General features: G+C 38.7%; 1 protein-coding gene across 1 annotated transcript in view; it reads left to right on the top strand.

The window, feature by feature from the left end:
• The window catches only part of UBP5 (ubiquitin-specific protease 5), a 215,448-nt gene that overhangs the window by 15,334 nt on the left and 186,360 nt on the right, over nucleotides 1–13,754 (top strand). Inside the window, exon 2 of the mRNA XM_089429428.1 lies at nucleotides 11,974–12,237. Coding sequence (XP_089285554.1) covers nucleotides 11,974–12,237 — 264 coding nt within the window. The remainder of the gene's footprint in view (nucleotides 1–11,973; nucleotides 12,238–13,754) is intronic.

Genomic DNA, 13,754 nt, shown 5'->3' on the forward strand with positions numbered 1-13,754 from the left:
GGAATGATTTTTATATAATATATGTTTTTATATATTTGAATGCATATCTGTCAACAAAAGCATGTAAAATGATGAATTAGTGATAAAAACATAAAAGAAATGGATTAATTAAAGTTTAAAACATATAACATCATTTATCTAGTAGTTACAATCTTCATCAACCATAGGTCAACAAATTACAAGTTCTCATTTCTATGGTATGTAAGGGTGCACATAACCAAAATAACATCGAGTGCAATCCATCTCTGAACTGAAAATACATCAACAAATAGGCTCTAGATGGTCTCTAACATCCAAAAAAATCATGCTACAACAAATACCTACATATCATCAAAATCATTGCCTATCTTGGGATCTTTGTTATTAATATCGCCCTCTAAGTATTAACACAAGATAGAAAAAACGTAGCATATCAAGTCAAGATTTTGTTTGAGTGATGGGTACATTTTTAGTAGGGTCATGATGGCGGAGTTTGACAACCAATGTAACTAACATCAAGGCACATAGAGGGCTTGGTGCTCTTGATTAAATACGAGTTCCATACCCTAATACATGACAAAATCCAATGGAAATATTACAATCCCCCCAATCCTAAAATCCTAAAAAACTGTTAAGTCTGCTGGATTTTGAGTTAGATCTAAAATTCTACATTCTCCGTATGAAATCCAATGAGGTCGGAACGACTCTGAAACATTTTAAGTCATTTCATGGTAATGTTAAAAATTAAGTTCACTTTTACTTTAAGAATTTAACATTATCATGAATTGCATATCAATACTAGGGCCATAGGCTTGAATATTAGGCTGTCCTGCTAAAAAAATATTTTTTCCAATCTTCAATAGCTCCCTTTATCTCTCTTGAATTGGCAGGGAGCATACTTTTTTATAAGGAGTGCACTCTTGATGTGCTCATGCTCAGAGCGTGCTTCGGGGGCAGATTTGGGGGGGGGGGGTGCTCCCCCGTAGCCTTGGAGTAGGTCGAGACTATCTTTAGTAAAGATCAATTGTGCAGCGCCGAGAACAATTGTAGAGCTGAGAATAGTGAGGGGAGGCCTAGCGCCTTCTCAATGACAAATTGTGGGCTGCAGTAGGAACGTGAATTGTAATAGATCCATTTGTTCAAAGAACAACCAATAAAAGGCCACAACAAAGAAAGCAGGTTTTCCCTTTTGGGTTTCTTGGGTAAAACAAGCGTGTCAATTTTGTGTGCATGTGTTTTTATCTAAATTATTTTCTGCTGCATGTCGAAAGTTAAGAAACTCTGTATCTTGGTGAAAGTAAATTTGGTTTCAATTTTCAATTGCATTGTTTTCAGTGATTCATCTAAGTAGTGCGTAGAGTTTCAAGAAAATTAACATCGTATAAGAGCCACACTTTGTATAAAATCCAACACCAAGATTGTTCAGTCAGTGAAGGGCGTAAATCAGTCAATGGGCTTGTGCTAGAGGTTTGAAGAGCAATTTTTGGATAACAATTTGTCATTCCAAGGACTAAAGGCAGATCACTATTTAGAAGGAGCCTCTAACTTCTGCTCATGGAGGGAGCAAATCTTAGTAGTGTTGAAAGATAATGGGGTGCTAGATTTTGCAAAGAACCCACAAACTACACCCAAAAATCCCCAATAGTTGACCCAACATAACAAGAATGACACCAAGGCTAGGAGGATCATTCTTGAGGGGGTAAAAGACCATATTATCCCTCATCTCCATGGGAAGACGACAACAAACGAGATGTGGAAAGTCATCTTGGATTTGTATTAGGGATCTAGTGATGCTAGGAAGCTTGCCCTGAAGGACAAGCTAAGAAATATCCGAATGAGCAAAGGAGAGCCCATCATTACGTACCTTTCCAAGTTCATTCAGGTTCGGGATGAGCTAGCTGGAGTGGGCGAGAGTCCGAGACTATAGCAGACAAAGATCTTGTGAGTCTTGCGCTATTGGGACTTCATAAGTCTTGGGAGAATTTCTAGGATGCAGTCAGTGGTAGAGAGAATCTTCCCAACTGGGAAAGGCTGTGGGGAGACTGTGTCCAGGAGGGGGACGAGAGCTGGAAGTTCAACAAAGAGAAAGGATGAGGAGAACTTTGCCTTGGAAGGCAAAGGTATCAAAGCCAAGGGCAAGAAGGGCCAAGGAAAGGCTGAGTCTAGTTAGTAGGGCGAGAAGAAGAAGAAAGATCTGAGCAAGATCAAATGCTTCTCTTGCCTCTAGTTCAGGCACTATGCCACTAAGTGCCTTAAGAAAAGCGGTTTAATAAGGATCATGTGCTAGCATCAGCCAAGGTAGATGATTTTAATCCTGAGTTCGAGAAGGATTTCTCATTGATAGCTTGCATGGTAAGCTCAAAGGGCAGTAGCATGTGGTACATTGATTTCGGAGCATCCTTTCACATGACTGGGAACAAGGAATATTTTAGCCAGTTGAAGGAGAAGGACATCTAGTTTCACATTGAGCCAAGAGATGATGGCAGGTACTTGAACAACGGCGTGGGTATTGTCAGTTTTGAGAGGGAGTCTAGTAACCCTCTCCATCTCAATGATGTCCTCTATGTTCCAGTGCTTAAAAAGAACCTTGTTTCTATTTCCATCCTAGAGGACAAGGGTTATGATGTCATTTTTAGTAGAGGAAAGGCCTACCTCAAGAACTTAGAATGTGGAGCCATGAAGGAGATTGTTGCGAGGATGAAGAACCTTTACAAGTTGCAGGTTGAGATAGACACAACCTTGAGCAGCAAGGCAAGGCGTGACCATGGCAGAGATGTGGGGGAGCTTTGGCACAAAAGCATGGGGCATTTGCATCATGGGGCGGTGAAGATCCTTCAACAGATAGGCACAGGGCTAACACAATGCAATATTGATTAGCATGAAGTTTGCAAGGGGTGGACACTTGTCAAGTATTTCAAATAATCATTTCAGGGTTGAGATAACAGAGCTAAAGGGATTTTGGAGCTGGTACATTCAGAGGTATGTGGGCCCTTCTCTTCTCCATCCCTCATGAGACATAGGCACTATGTCAACTTCATAGCTGACTATGCTTGGAAGACATGGATCTTCTTTATGAAGAAGGATGAGGAGGTCTTCTCCAAGTTCATGGAGTTTAAGGCCTTGGTAGAAAACCAAACCGGGAAGAAGATCAAAGCACTGCGGAGTGACAATGGCGGGGAATCCGTCTTGATGCTTTCAGGAATGTTTGTGCCAAGGAGGGCATTAGGAGAGAGCTTACAGCACTCCATAACCCTCACCAAAATGGGGTGGCTGAGAGGAAGGACCACAACATAGGTGGAGCGGCCAAGGCCATTTTGCATGACTAGGGGCTGCCCATGTTCTTGTGGGCAGAAGCATGCAACAGTGCAGTATTTTTGCAGAACAGGAGTCCACACAGGGTGCTTGGATGAGTTACACTGGGAGAGGCTTTCACGGGCAAGAAGCTTGATGTTTCTCACTTTCGCATCTTTGTCACCAAAGTTTCCTGCCATGTGTCCAAATAGAGCAAGAAGAAGCTAGAGTCCATAATTGAAAAGGGAATTTTCGTGGGCTATAGTGAAGACATCTCAGACGTACAGGTGCATATATCATCACTCAAGGAGACGATTATTAGGGGGGATGTGAGGTTCGAGGAGGATAGAGCTCTGAGGGAGTCTTTGGAGAGAGAGTAGGTTTGAGCTAAGTTACCAGGATTCAGATACGGATACGGATACGGATACGGATCCGGATCCGGATCCGCTAGTTTTTTGAAAATCTAAGATCCGGATACGGCAAGGATACGTCACGTACAATCAATATATATATATATATATATATATATATATATATATATATATATATTTAAACTTTTAAAAAACACCTTAAAGCTAAAAAATCAAATACTCCATGAAACCATCAAACATTTTTAGAACATTGAATGATAAAATCATAAATATGAAGATTAAAACATTGAAATGGTGCATCGTCCCTCATACAAAGTAACAAAAAGGTCCAAGGATCATGATTCATAATATCATGAATGATAATAGTAAATACATTTACATATCCTCAAATGGATCTATATCTTCTGCATATTGCAACTCTACATCATGAATAGATGATGGGGGTCCTGGAATGTAGGAAGTTGCATCAGTAGGCTGGACTGGTGGTGGAACAATATCCTCAAGTAGGTTGAGGTGAGTCATGGCATTCAGTGTCAGGTTCAAGTCAGAGATCTCAGGCTCCACATCCCACATCCTGCTCGGACCTTTTTTATACTCTGGTTCAACATGTGATAGAAGACGGAGGTTGGAATGAACATAAACAAGGTCCTCAGCCTTTGCCGCTCCCAACCTGTTTCGCTTCACTGAATGGATGAAGCCATATGTACTCCAATTCCTCTCAGCTGATGAGGAACTAGCAACCTGTGATAACAACCTAGTGGCTAGAGTAGACAGATGAATGCTATCCCCACCATGGAAGCCCCACCAAGTAATAGGATCAAGATGTCCTCGATCATCCATAGCTACTGGATCTGAAAAGCTACCAGTAGACTGTACAAACCCTCCAAATTCTTGGCGGACTTCCATTGCAACTCCCATATCTCTATAAATTTTCTTCAAGGCTGTCTTGTATCCTTGTACCACTTCAGAATCTTTGTTTGGTGCTGCTCTACCAGGTAAAGACAAAGTTTTAGAATGATAGTATTTAGGGTGCAATGCATATGCCAGAAGGTGTAATGGCGTGGTCATTTTGTTCCACCTTTCTGTAACTATGTCCTTCACTAAATAATAGAATGTTTCATGAGGGTCATTTTCACTTGCCCTGATAATTTCCCTTATCCTCTCCAACATACTATCAATGTTTTCATAAACTTCCCCCAAGCAAGGTGTATCTGTATCAAATGCCCTGATCAAGGTCAAGATTGGTTCAGTGAACCGTAGAAGATATTGAACCTTGTCCCACCATGCATCATCAAGAATGATGGACTTGATTTTTTGCCCTCTATCAGAAGTGGAAGTCCTCCATGATTCCCAAAGAGGGTCAATGACCATTGCTTGTAGTGCTTGTCTCACCTCCACAAGTCTCTTTATGACAAGAGTGTGGGAGGCAAAACGAGTTTCAGCAACCTATAAGTTTCAAAAGGCCAAATCGCAAATGAGAAACCATATATAAATTTGTAATTAAAAATAAGAATTTCATTATTTCTAATACAAATAATATTGATTAAAAAAATTACCTTCAGTAGCTCCAACTTTGCAAAACCCCGATAAATGGCTTGGGACATTGAATGATTTGTTATGAACATTTGGATTTCTTTTGATGCTACATATATTTCATTAATCCATTCAATCTCACCAATCTTGGCAAGCATCAGGTTCAATGAATGGACTGCACATGGAGTCCAAAAGATGTGGTCATATCGACCCTCCACAATCAAACCTGCAGCTTTACAAACCTGTGCGTTGTCCGTAATGACTTGGACAACATTATGTGGCCCCACACTTTCTATTGCATCAATAAGAATTGTGGATATGAAAGATGCATCTTTCTCTATTCCACTGCAATCAACAGCCTTCAAAAACATTGCCCCTTGGGGGCATACTGCAACAACATTAATTAATGGGCGGTTTCTTTGGTCTCTCCATCCATCAGAAATGATGGACACCCCTGTTTCTGCCCATGTATCCCGGATTGCCTGTAGCTGTCTATCCACGGATTGCCTTTCTGATGCCAACAAGGTAGTGCGGACCTTTTCATATCCAGGGCTTTTGTACCCCTTTGGCGCTTCATTAACTGCCTTAATCATTTGTTGCCAGTAAGGGGAACGCACCAAATTGAATGCTAGCCCATTTGCATAGATGCAACGAGCTACATGTTCATCAGCGATGTCTCTACCTTGATTATTGAAACACGCTTCAAGAGGGCCTAGAGTGGCCCTTTTATTAGATGTAGCAGCAGGCCTAGATGGCAATGGAGCCCTAGTTGTAGAACTTTGCACAGGGTGTTTTCCCTTAGCAAGTTTCCTATCAGCAACTTCTTGCAAAGATGCATAGAATTTCATTTTTCCAGGACTCAAACCTTGGCCAGGTTTGCCATTTGCATCTTTTGGCCCGGTGCATACTTGCACCCCTGTGTTAGTTTGACCGGTGAGATGGGCCTTCACTCTAGTATATGAGCCATTTTTTATATCTTGGCATTCATTGCACTTCCATTTAAATGAACCACCTCCGGGATTTTTTCCAATAATCTCCACATACTGCCACAGAGGAGATTTTGGATCTGTTTTGATGATTTCCCCTTCACCATGCTCATGTTGTGAATCTTGTGATGGTTCCATTATGATAATGGTATAGAGTTACTTGCAACTGCATTTAAAAATCAAATTATAATATATTAATATTATCTATAAACAATTAAAAATTAAATTGTAAATACATTAAAAAAAATTAAATTTAAAATTTAAATACATTTAAAAAATTTAAATAACATATATTAAATATTAATATAACTGTTATTATTATGTTATATTAATATAACATATAAATATAAATATTAAATAAATTAACAAATCAAATAACTGCTATATTAATATATATTATAATTTATAACTGTTATAATGTTATTAAACGTTAATTATTTAATATATTAAACATTAAAGTTTAAACAACAATAAAGTTATAAACATACAACAATAAACATACGGTAAATATAACATATATATATATATATATAAATATTAAATAATAAACATAAGAACGATTCGAACATATTGATATAAACATAAAACGATAATATAATACATATATTACGGTTTATATAAAACTGTTATATTATCACTGTTTATTACATATATTACGGTTTATATTAAACTGTTATATTATCACTGTTATATTATAAAACTGATATATTACGGTTATATCACTGATATATCACGGTTATATTACGGTTATATGAATATCACTGTTATATCACTGATATATTACGGTTTTTTATAAAACTGTTATATAAAACTGTTATATTATCACATATATATAACCGCAGAATAATGCTGTTTATTATGACTAACGTTAACATATATTAACCGCAGAATAATACCTGTTACCCTCGCGCTTCTAAAACCTTTGCCGTGAACAGTCTGCCCGACTGTGTTAACACCGCGTGCAGGGGAACCGGCGCCTGACCAGGTGCTGCGTGCAGTGGGGCCGGAGTTAAGCCCGCAACCAAATATTCCTGTGCAGGAGGGGCCGGCGGTCGGAACGAATGAATGGCGACAAAAGAAAACAGCAGAGTCGACAAAATAAACGTTATAATATATGCGGGCGCGGGACCACAAAAACCTAAAAAAATATCTGCTTTTAACTTTTTCGGCCACCTATCACCGCTTCCGGCGGCCACCGGCGGGATCCGTATCCGGTAAAGTTAGAGCCGTTTCAAAAATCCGCGATTTTAAAAATACGTATTATTCACCGTTTTTTGGAGTATCCGGATCCGGATCCGGTTCAGATCCGTGGATCCGGCAATACTCCACCTGCCGTGGCCGGATCCGGTAACTTAGGGTTTGAGTGCTTGAGGAGGAGCTACTCGCTCCCAAGTAGGAGACTCAACCAATATCATAGATTGAGTCTCATCCAGGTGGCAAGTAGGCTTTACAACATTATGACAAGGATTCATTGTAGGATGAGGAGGAGAGACTAAGACGAGTCAGGGTAGCCACTCAGTCAGTGACTCCCAACATATAGAGGAAGAGAGCCAAGTGGGTCGAGAGGTTGATTCAAGAGGCTTAGGAACGAGTTGAGACTCCCGACTCTATGTTCAGGCAAAGCAAGCAACCACAGAGGTACATCGGATATATGGCATTGATGACTAAGTTATTGGACACATAGCCTTCTTGTTATGAGGAGGAAACCTCTCAACAGGTTTGGCGGGATGCCATGGTGGAGGAATATTCCTCTGTCATGAAGAACGATGTTTGTGAGATTGTGCCACAACGAAAAGGCAAATTGGTAGTAGGCTCACACTGGGTGTACTAGGTGAAGCATGGAGCAGATTGGAGTGTGGAGAAGTACAATCCCAGGTCTGTGGCTAAGGCTTCTCGCAGGTTAAGGGCATTGGCTATGAGGAGACATTTGCTCAAGTGGCACGTTATTCATCCATCAGGTTGATTCTAGCACTTGCAACTCAGATGGGGTGGAAGATCCACCAGATGGACGTGAAGGCAACATTCCTCAATGGGGTGGTTGAGGAAGAGATTTATATGGAGCAACTAGAGGGATTTGAGACTTTCCGCAGAGACACTTATGTCTGTTTGCTGAAGAGAGCTCTTTACGGGCTCAAGCAGACTTCAAGAGCATGGTACACTCTCATTGATAGCTACTTTTAGGGATTGAACTAGCCCATTGTGATCCACTGTGACAATCAGATTTGCATTAAGCTCTCTGAGAATCTAGTGTTTCATGATTGCTCCAAGCATATTGAGATCAAGTATCATCATCTCAGGGACTGTGTGCTGAAAGGGATAATAAAGTTATCGTACATTCGAACATATGAGTAGGTTGAGGATATCCTAATGAAGGCCTTAGTCAAAGGCAAGTTCGTGTTTTTCAGAGATAAGTTGGGAGTTGTACATAATCCCTTCCTCGCTAAGAGGAAATGTTGAAAATGTAGCGATGGAAGGTCTTTTGGCTTGTGCCTTAGCCAGTGAAGACCTCAAAATAGTCTTTCTCTAGCATGAGTGCGAGTTCATGAGATAGACTTCAGTTATGATGAGTTGAAATTTGATTTCTAGTTTATTGGAATGGTCATCAAGATTGCATGCATAGTGTTGGAGCTTCAATTAGTTGGAGCCTTCTTCAATTTGACTATGGGGTGAGGTGGCAGTGACAAGTTGAGATAGGCCGATTTAACACTTCAGAGATAAGTGAGGAGAGGACGAGTTCAGTCTTCAGCGAACTCAAATCACAACTAGAGGAAATCAAGGAGGAACTCGATCTAGTTAACTGAGAGCTAGTCCAAGTGTTATTGGGACTTGCTCCAGTTAACTGGCAAAGGAAACTCATGACACTAGTGTGAACTGGCATTCAACTAGGTCCCCCTTGCATGCATTGAATTCTATCTATAAAGAGAAGGACGAAGGCACAATATCATAAGATCATTCTTTATTGTGGAATGCACATCAATTGAGGATCATTAGTGTGCATAGATTTAGAAGCCAAAAGTGTGCAAGGATTTAGGAGACAGAAGTGCGCATGGATTTAGGAGCCATAGTGTGCAAGGATTGTCGAGCAAGGGATCATGATTCATAGAGCAGGTTGAAACTATCTTCAACAGAGATCAATTGTGCAGGCCCTAGATCAAGAGCAGGGCCGAGAACAATTGTAGAGTTGAGAATAGTGAGGAGAAGCCTAGCACTTTCTCAATGACAAATTGTGGGCTATAGTAGCAGCGTGAATTGTAATAGATCGATTTGCTCAAAGAACAATAAATAAAAGACCACAACAAAGAAAGCGGGTTTTCCCTTTTGGGTTTCTTGGGTAAAACAAGTGTGTCAATTTTGTGTGCATGTGTTTTTATCTCGATTATTTTCCACTGCATGTTGAAAGTTAAGAAACTCTGTATCTTGATGAAAGTAAATTTGGTTTCAGTTTTCAGTTGCCTTGTTTTCAGTGTTTCATCTAAGTAGTGCGCAGAGTTTCAAGAAAATTAACTTAAGCCACCCCTTCCTGAGAATGCACTGTCCTTATATTGTGGTTGGAATAATAACTTCCGCTAGCCAATAATAGGAGATCATATCTGGTAGTAGTTATAATCACTGTAAGTCACTGCCAGATAGCAATGCCATATACCCCTTATGTGGGTATGTTATAAGCCTCCCCTTCTTGAAATTGCATTGCCCTCATATCATGGTCGAAATATAGCCTCCTCTAGCCCATCACAGTTAACTTGCATTGATTTGAGCACCATTTAGAAGAGAATTTTTAATACCTAATTGATATTTAGTGTGGGGTAGCTACAAGAGGTTACTGTTCACATTACGGTGAGCATCTATGCAACCTTGGATTAACAGGTGTTTGTAAATGTCAGTTAAATGATTGAGTTGCAATAAAATTCTTTTAAAACTACAAATTGGCCAGTCACAGCCCTGAAATGGGCATTGTTTATTGCTGAAACATTAATCATTGACCATTGATTGATTCCAAGAAATATTTCAAATAAGACTTAGACAAGGAATAGATGAGTAATTTGTTTCGAAAATTGCTTGAGTGCCTGGTTTAGGGTTTTCGTCAACAAAGGTATATTAAAGTGCATTTAATGTTTTATATCTGGGCCCAACATCTTATAGTTGTACATTTGTTTGATTCTATATGTTGTTTGAAGAGAAGAATTAGTTGTGTTTTTCTGATCATGTCGTATATATGATCCTTTTGGTTTCTGATTATTGATATGATTTTCAACGTATTTCTGGGCCCAATATCTAACATTTGCAAGTTTGTTTGATTCCATATGTTGTTAGAGAGGAGAGTTGGTGGCGTTTTCAATTATGTCATATAAGTGATCCTTTTGGTTTCTGATTATTGATATGATTTTCAGCATCTTCTATTTGTTTGAATTGCTCTTGCACTAGACATTGTTCGACTTTATCCCATGAGTTTACTGTGGAGAGGAACTTGCTGTAGGACTTTCATTATATGAAAGATTTGAGCCTTCATTGACCTGTTCATTCTCATGATTTGCTTTGATTCCTTCTTACTTAACCTATCTCGATTGTTTAATTCATCATTGAAAATGCCAATAAATTTTATGGTCCACTAGCACTACCTAAGCATTATATTCTCTTTTGCGTTGAAATTTTGTATCTAACCACAAACAGGACCTGTCATATGTAATCCCCTGTAATTGGAGCTGCAAATGTAATACAACTATAGTGATTAGCTTTATTATGATCAATACAAACATCAATATTTTTGTGCATAATCTGAGAATATTCTTCCTATCTTAGTCAAATAAGCGAATTATTTCATTTCAGTATCTGCATTCTGAAGGGCCTTAGTCTTTTCAGCGTGCTTGAAACCCTTCATACAGTATAGGAGAGAGAAATTGTAGACGAATCCAATTTTTTTGCCAATACTGAATCTTCATTATCAGCTAAGAACCCAGTACAGCACACTTAAATTATACCATTTTACATTTTCTTGGTTCTCTATTTTTTCTTAACATATATAGCTATAATAAATATCTATCAAATGATATATATAGTTGTTCTTGTATGAATTATATATATTAATAACCATAATATACAATTGTTACTTTACAAAATACGTAAGTTTGGGACAAAATTATATATATATTTTATTTTGTTGTGAGTCTGTGTGTATAGATATATGGTGCACCCGTTATCACAAAGCCAAGCAATCTTCATCCATTCTCTTTTTTATTTCTTCAACTCTTATGTTTTTATTTAAATTATAAATTTAATTATGTGTCTTGTTTTCTTTCCATTGTTGTATACACATAGCTCTGATTGCTGTCAATCAGGGTTATCTCAGGTGGTTGGGAGGAATGATTATCTTCCCTACCTAGGTTTGACTCCCACAAGTGGCATGATGAGCTCTTATTGAGTATATTGTTGTAATGGCTTCAAGCCTTGTTGTTGAATGGCCTTGAGCCTAAAGAATATCTTTACCCTTGCCTATGGGCTGGAGGGTAGGGTGCTTTGTTACGTGAAAAAAAATACATAGCTCCGATTAGCTCTGATTGCTATTCTGAATTCATTCTTGACCTGTTCTTCTAAACCTACTTTTGTACATGTACTTTGTTTTCACTACTTTCGACTTCTTGAGAGAAAGTATCGGCCATGTGAAGTTATTTTGTAGTTTGTCTATTCATGTCATCCTTGATGTTGTAAATATATGGTCACACCTTTGACATTACTTGAATGCTAAGGTTTAGCTTTTCTGTTGACTAATATTGTGGCAGAACTGTTTATTTTTATAACTTTGATTTTTTTGCCTCCAGATGGTGGAAAGACTGGTTAGATTATGTTTGCCAGGATTGGACTAGCACAAGCAAGGACACCACTGTGCACCATCCAAAGTCATATGAGCATTTGTCTACTATTCCTGCTTTGCCAAAGAGGCCTGCCAGTATTGATAATTCAGATTTAGTTGTGGATGTCAAGTGTGAAGACTCTAATGTGGAGCCCGAGCTTCATGACACATTAATGGAAGGGCGTGATTACATTTTGTTGCCACAGAATGTGTGGAGGCAGTTTCATAAATGGTGAGTTTGGACATATTCAGTTTTTTCATTTCAGAACTTAGTTTAACATGAAACAATATGCATCATTCACGATGTCCAGGATAACAGATGCGAAGGCTGTAACTGGTATATTAAACATTTATCTTGAATTAACTTGTTTGGTGGTTGAGCATTTTTCTTTTGAGTATTATATTAATTTTTAAGGTACATTGTTTGTCTTAAAACATCTATTCTTGCTTCTCTGTCACTTATTTCTGCCTCTTTTTCACTTTACTCTTGTCCAAAAATGCTAAATCCTGTATTTTTGCTAACCATTTGTGTTTAACACAACTGGGAGCCTTATCATGTAAAAACAAGTCTGTATTCTTTATTAGAGGTTGTGCTACCTTGCAGGCCTGTTGCATCAAGAAACTAACTTGGCTTATCTGAGTTTCTGGTATTTCATGGCATTTATAGCTATTGCTATGTGTCCAGACGTCTGGATGACCATTGTGTTTATAGGATCTATATCAATTGTTAGATATAGAGAGGCTTTTCAGAATGTCCACATCTTGGTTATAGATTGAAGTTTGAATTGAACACATATAATCAAACCTATTGACTGTCATAATTATATCAACATCAATAGTGTTGAAATTTGGTACTGGAGGACAGGTGGTTCCCTAAGGCTTTGATCTTTGGCCTAGGGAAAAGTGTCCAAAAGAATTTAATTTTTCTCCTAAAGTAACTTTATAATTTTTATAAAGTTAAATCTAATTTGAAAGTGACTTTAAGTGATAAAGTTACTAAGTCTAATTTTAAAGTGACTTTATAAAGTCAATGAAAAATTAGAAAGGAAAAGTGACTTTGGAAATAAATGACTAAGTGGGTCTTTATTAAAGTGGGGTGAATTAAAAAATAGAAAGTGAGATTTAAATGAGCATTTAATCTCAGCCATTGATCTAAATCTATTTCAGCCATTGGATTTAGGGATCACCCAAAAGTCATTTAGGGTTGGGTTAAGGGAGGAAAAGGTGGAAAAAGATCATTCATTCTTTCATGAGCAGATTGGGAGAAGGAGAGCAAGAGAGCAAGGGAGATTTCTGGACAAGGAGGAGAAAGAGGCAGCAGTTTGGCACACACACCAAGGCAGCACTTCAGCAAATCCGAACAGCATAAAGAACAAGCAGAAAAAGGCAGTTTTGTGAGCAAAATAGTGGAAAAAAATATTTTTCAGCACGAATATCGAGGAGGCGATTTTCTGCACTTTTTCCGAGGGCTGTCCGTACAAGTCCGTACGGCCGTCCGTACGGTCCGTACAGTCCGTACGGTCCGTACATCCGTACGTCCGTACAGTCCGTACATCCGTACGGTCCGTACAGCTCTTCCAGCATTTTTCAGATTGTCGTTTGGGCTGAAAACAGATAAGTTTTGCTTGCTGGAAAATTTCTGTTTTGCTGATTTTTTGCTGAAAAATTTTCTCTGTAAAAGGCATTTTCCAGAAATAAAGAAGAGCTCTCAAACTGGTTTTCCCCAAGAGTTGTAGGGGGTTTTTCCAG

This window comes from Pinus tabuliformis, chromosome 6 (genome assembly GCF_031772625.1).
Source record: "Pinus tabuliformis cultivar Carrire ecotype Pingquan chromosome 6, CPIR1, whole genome shotgun sequence".
Taxonomy (NCBI): Eukaryota; Viridiplantae; Streptophyta; class Pinopsida; order Pinales; family Pinaceae; genus Pinus; species Pinus tabuliformis.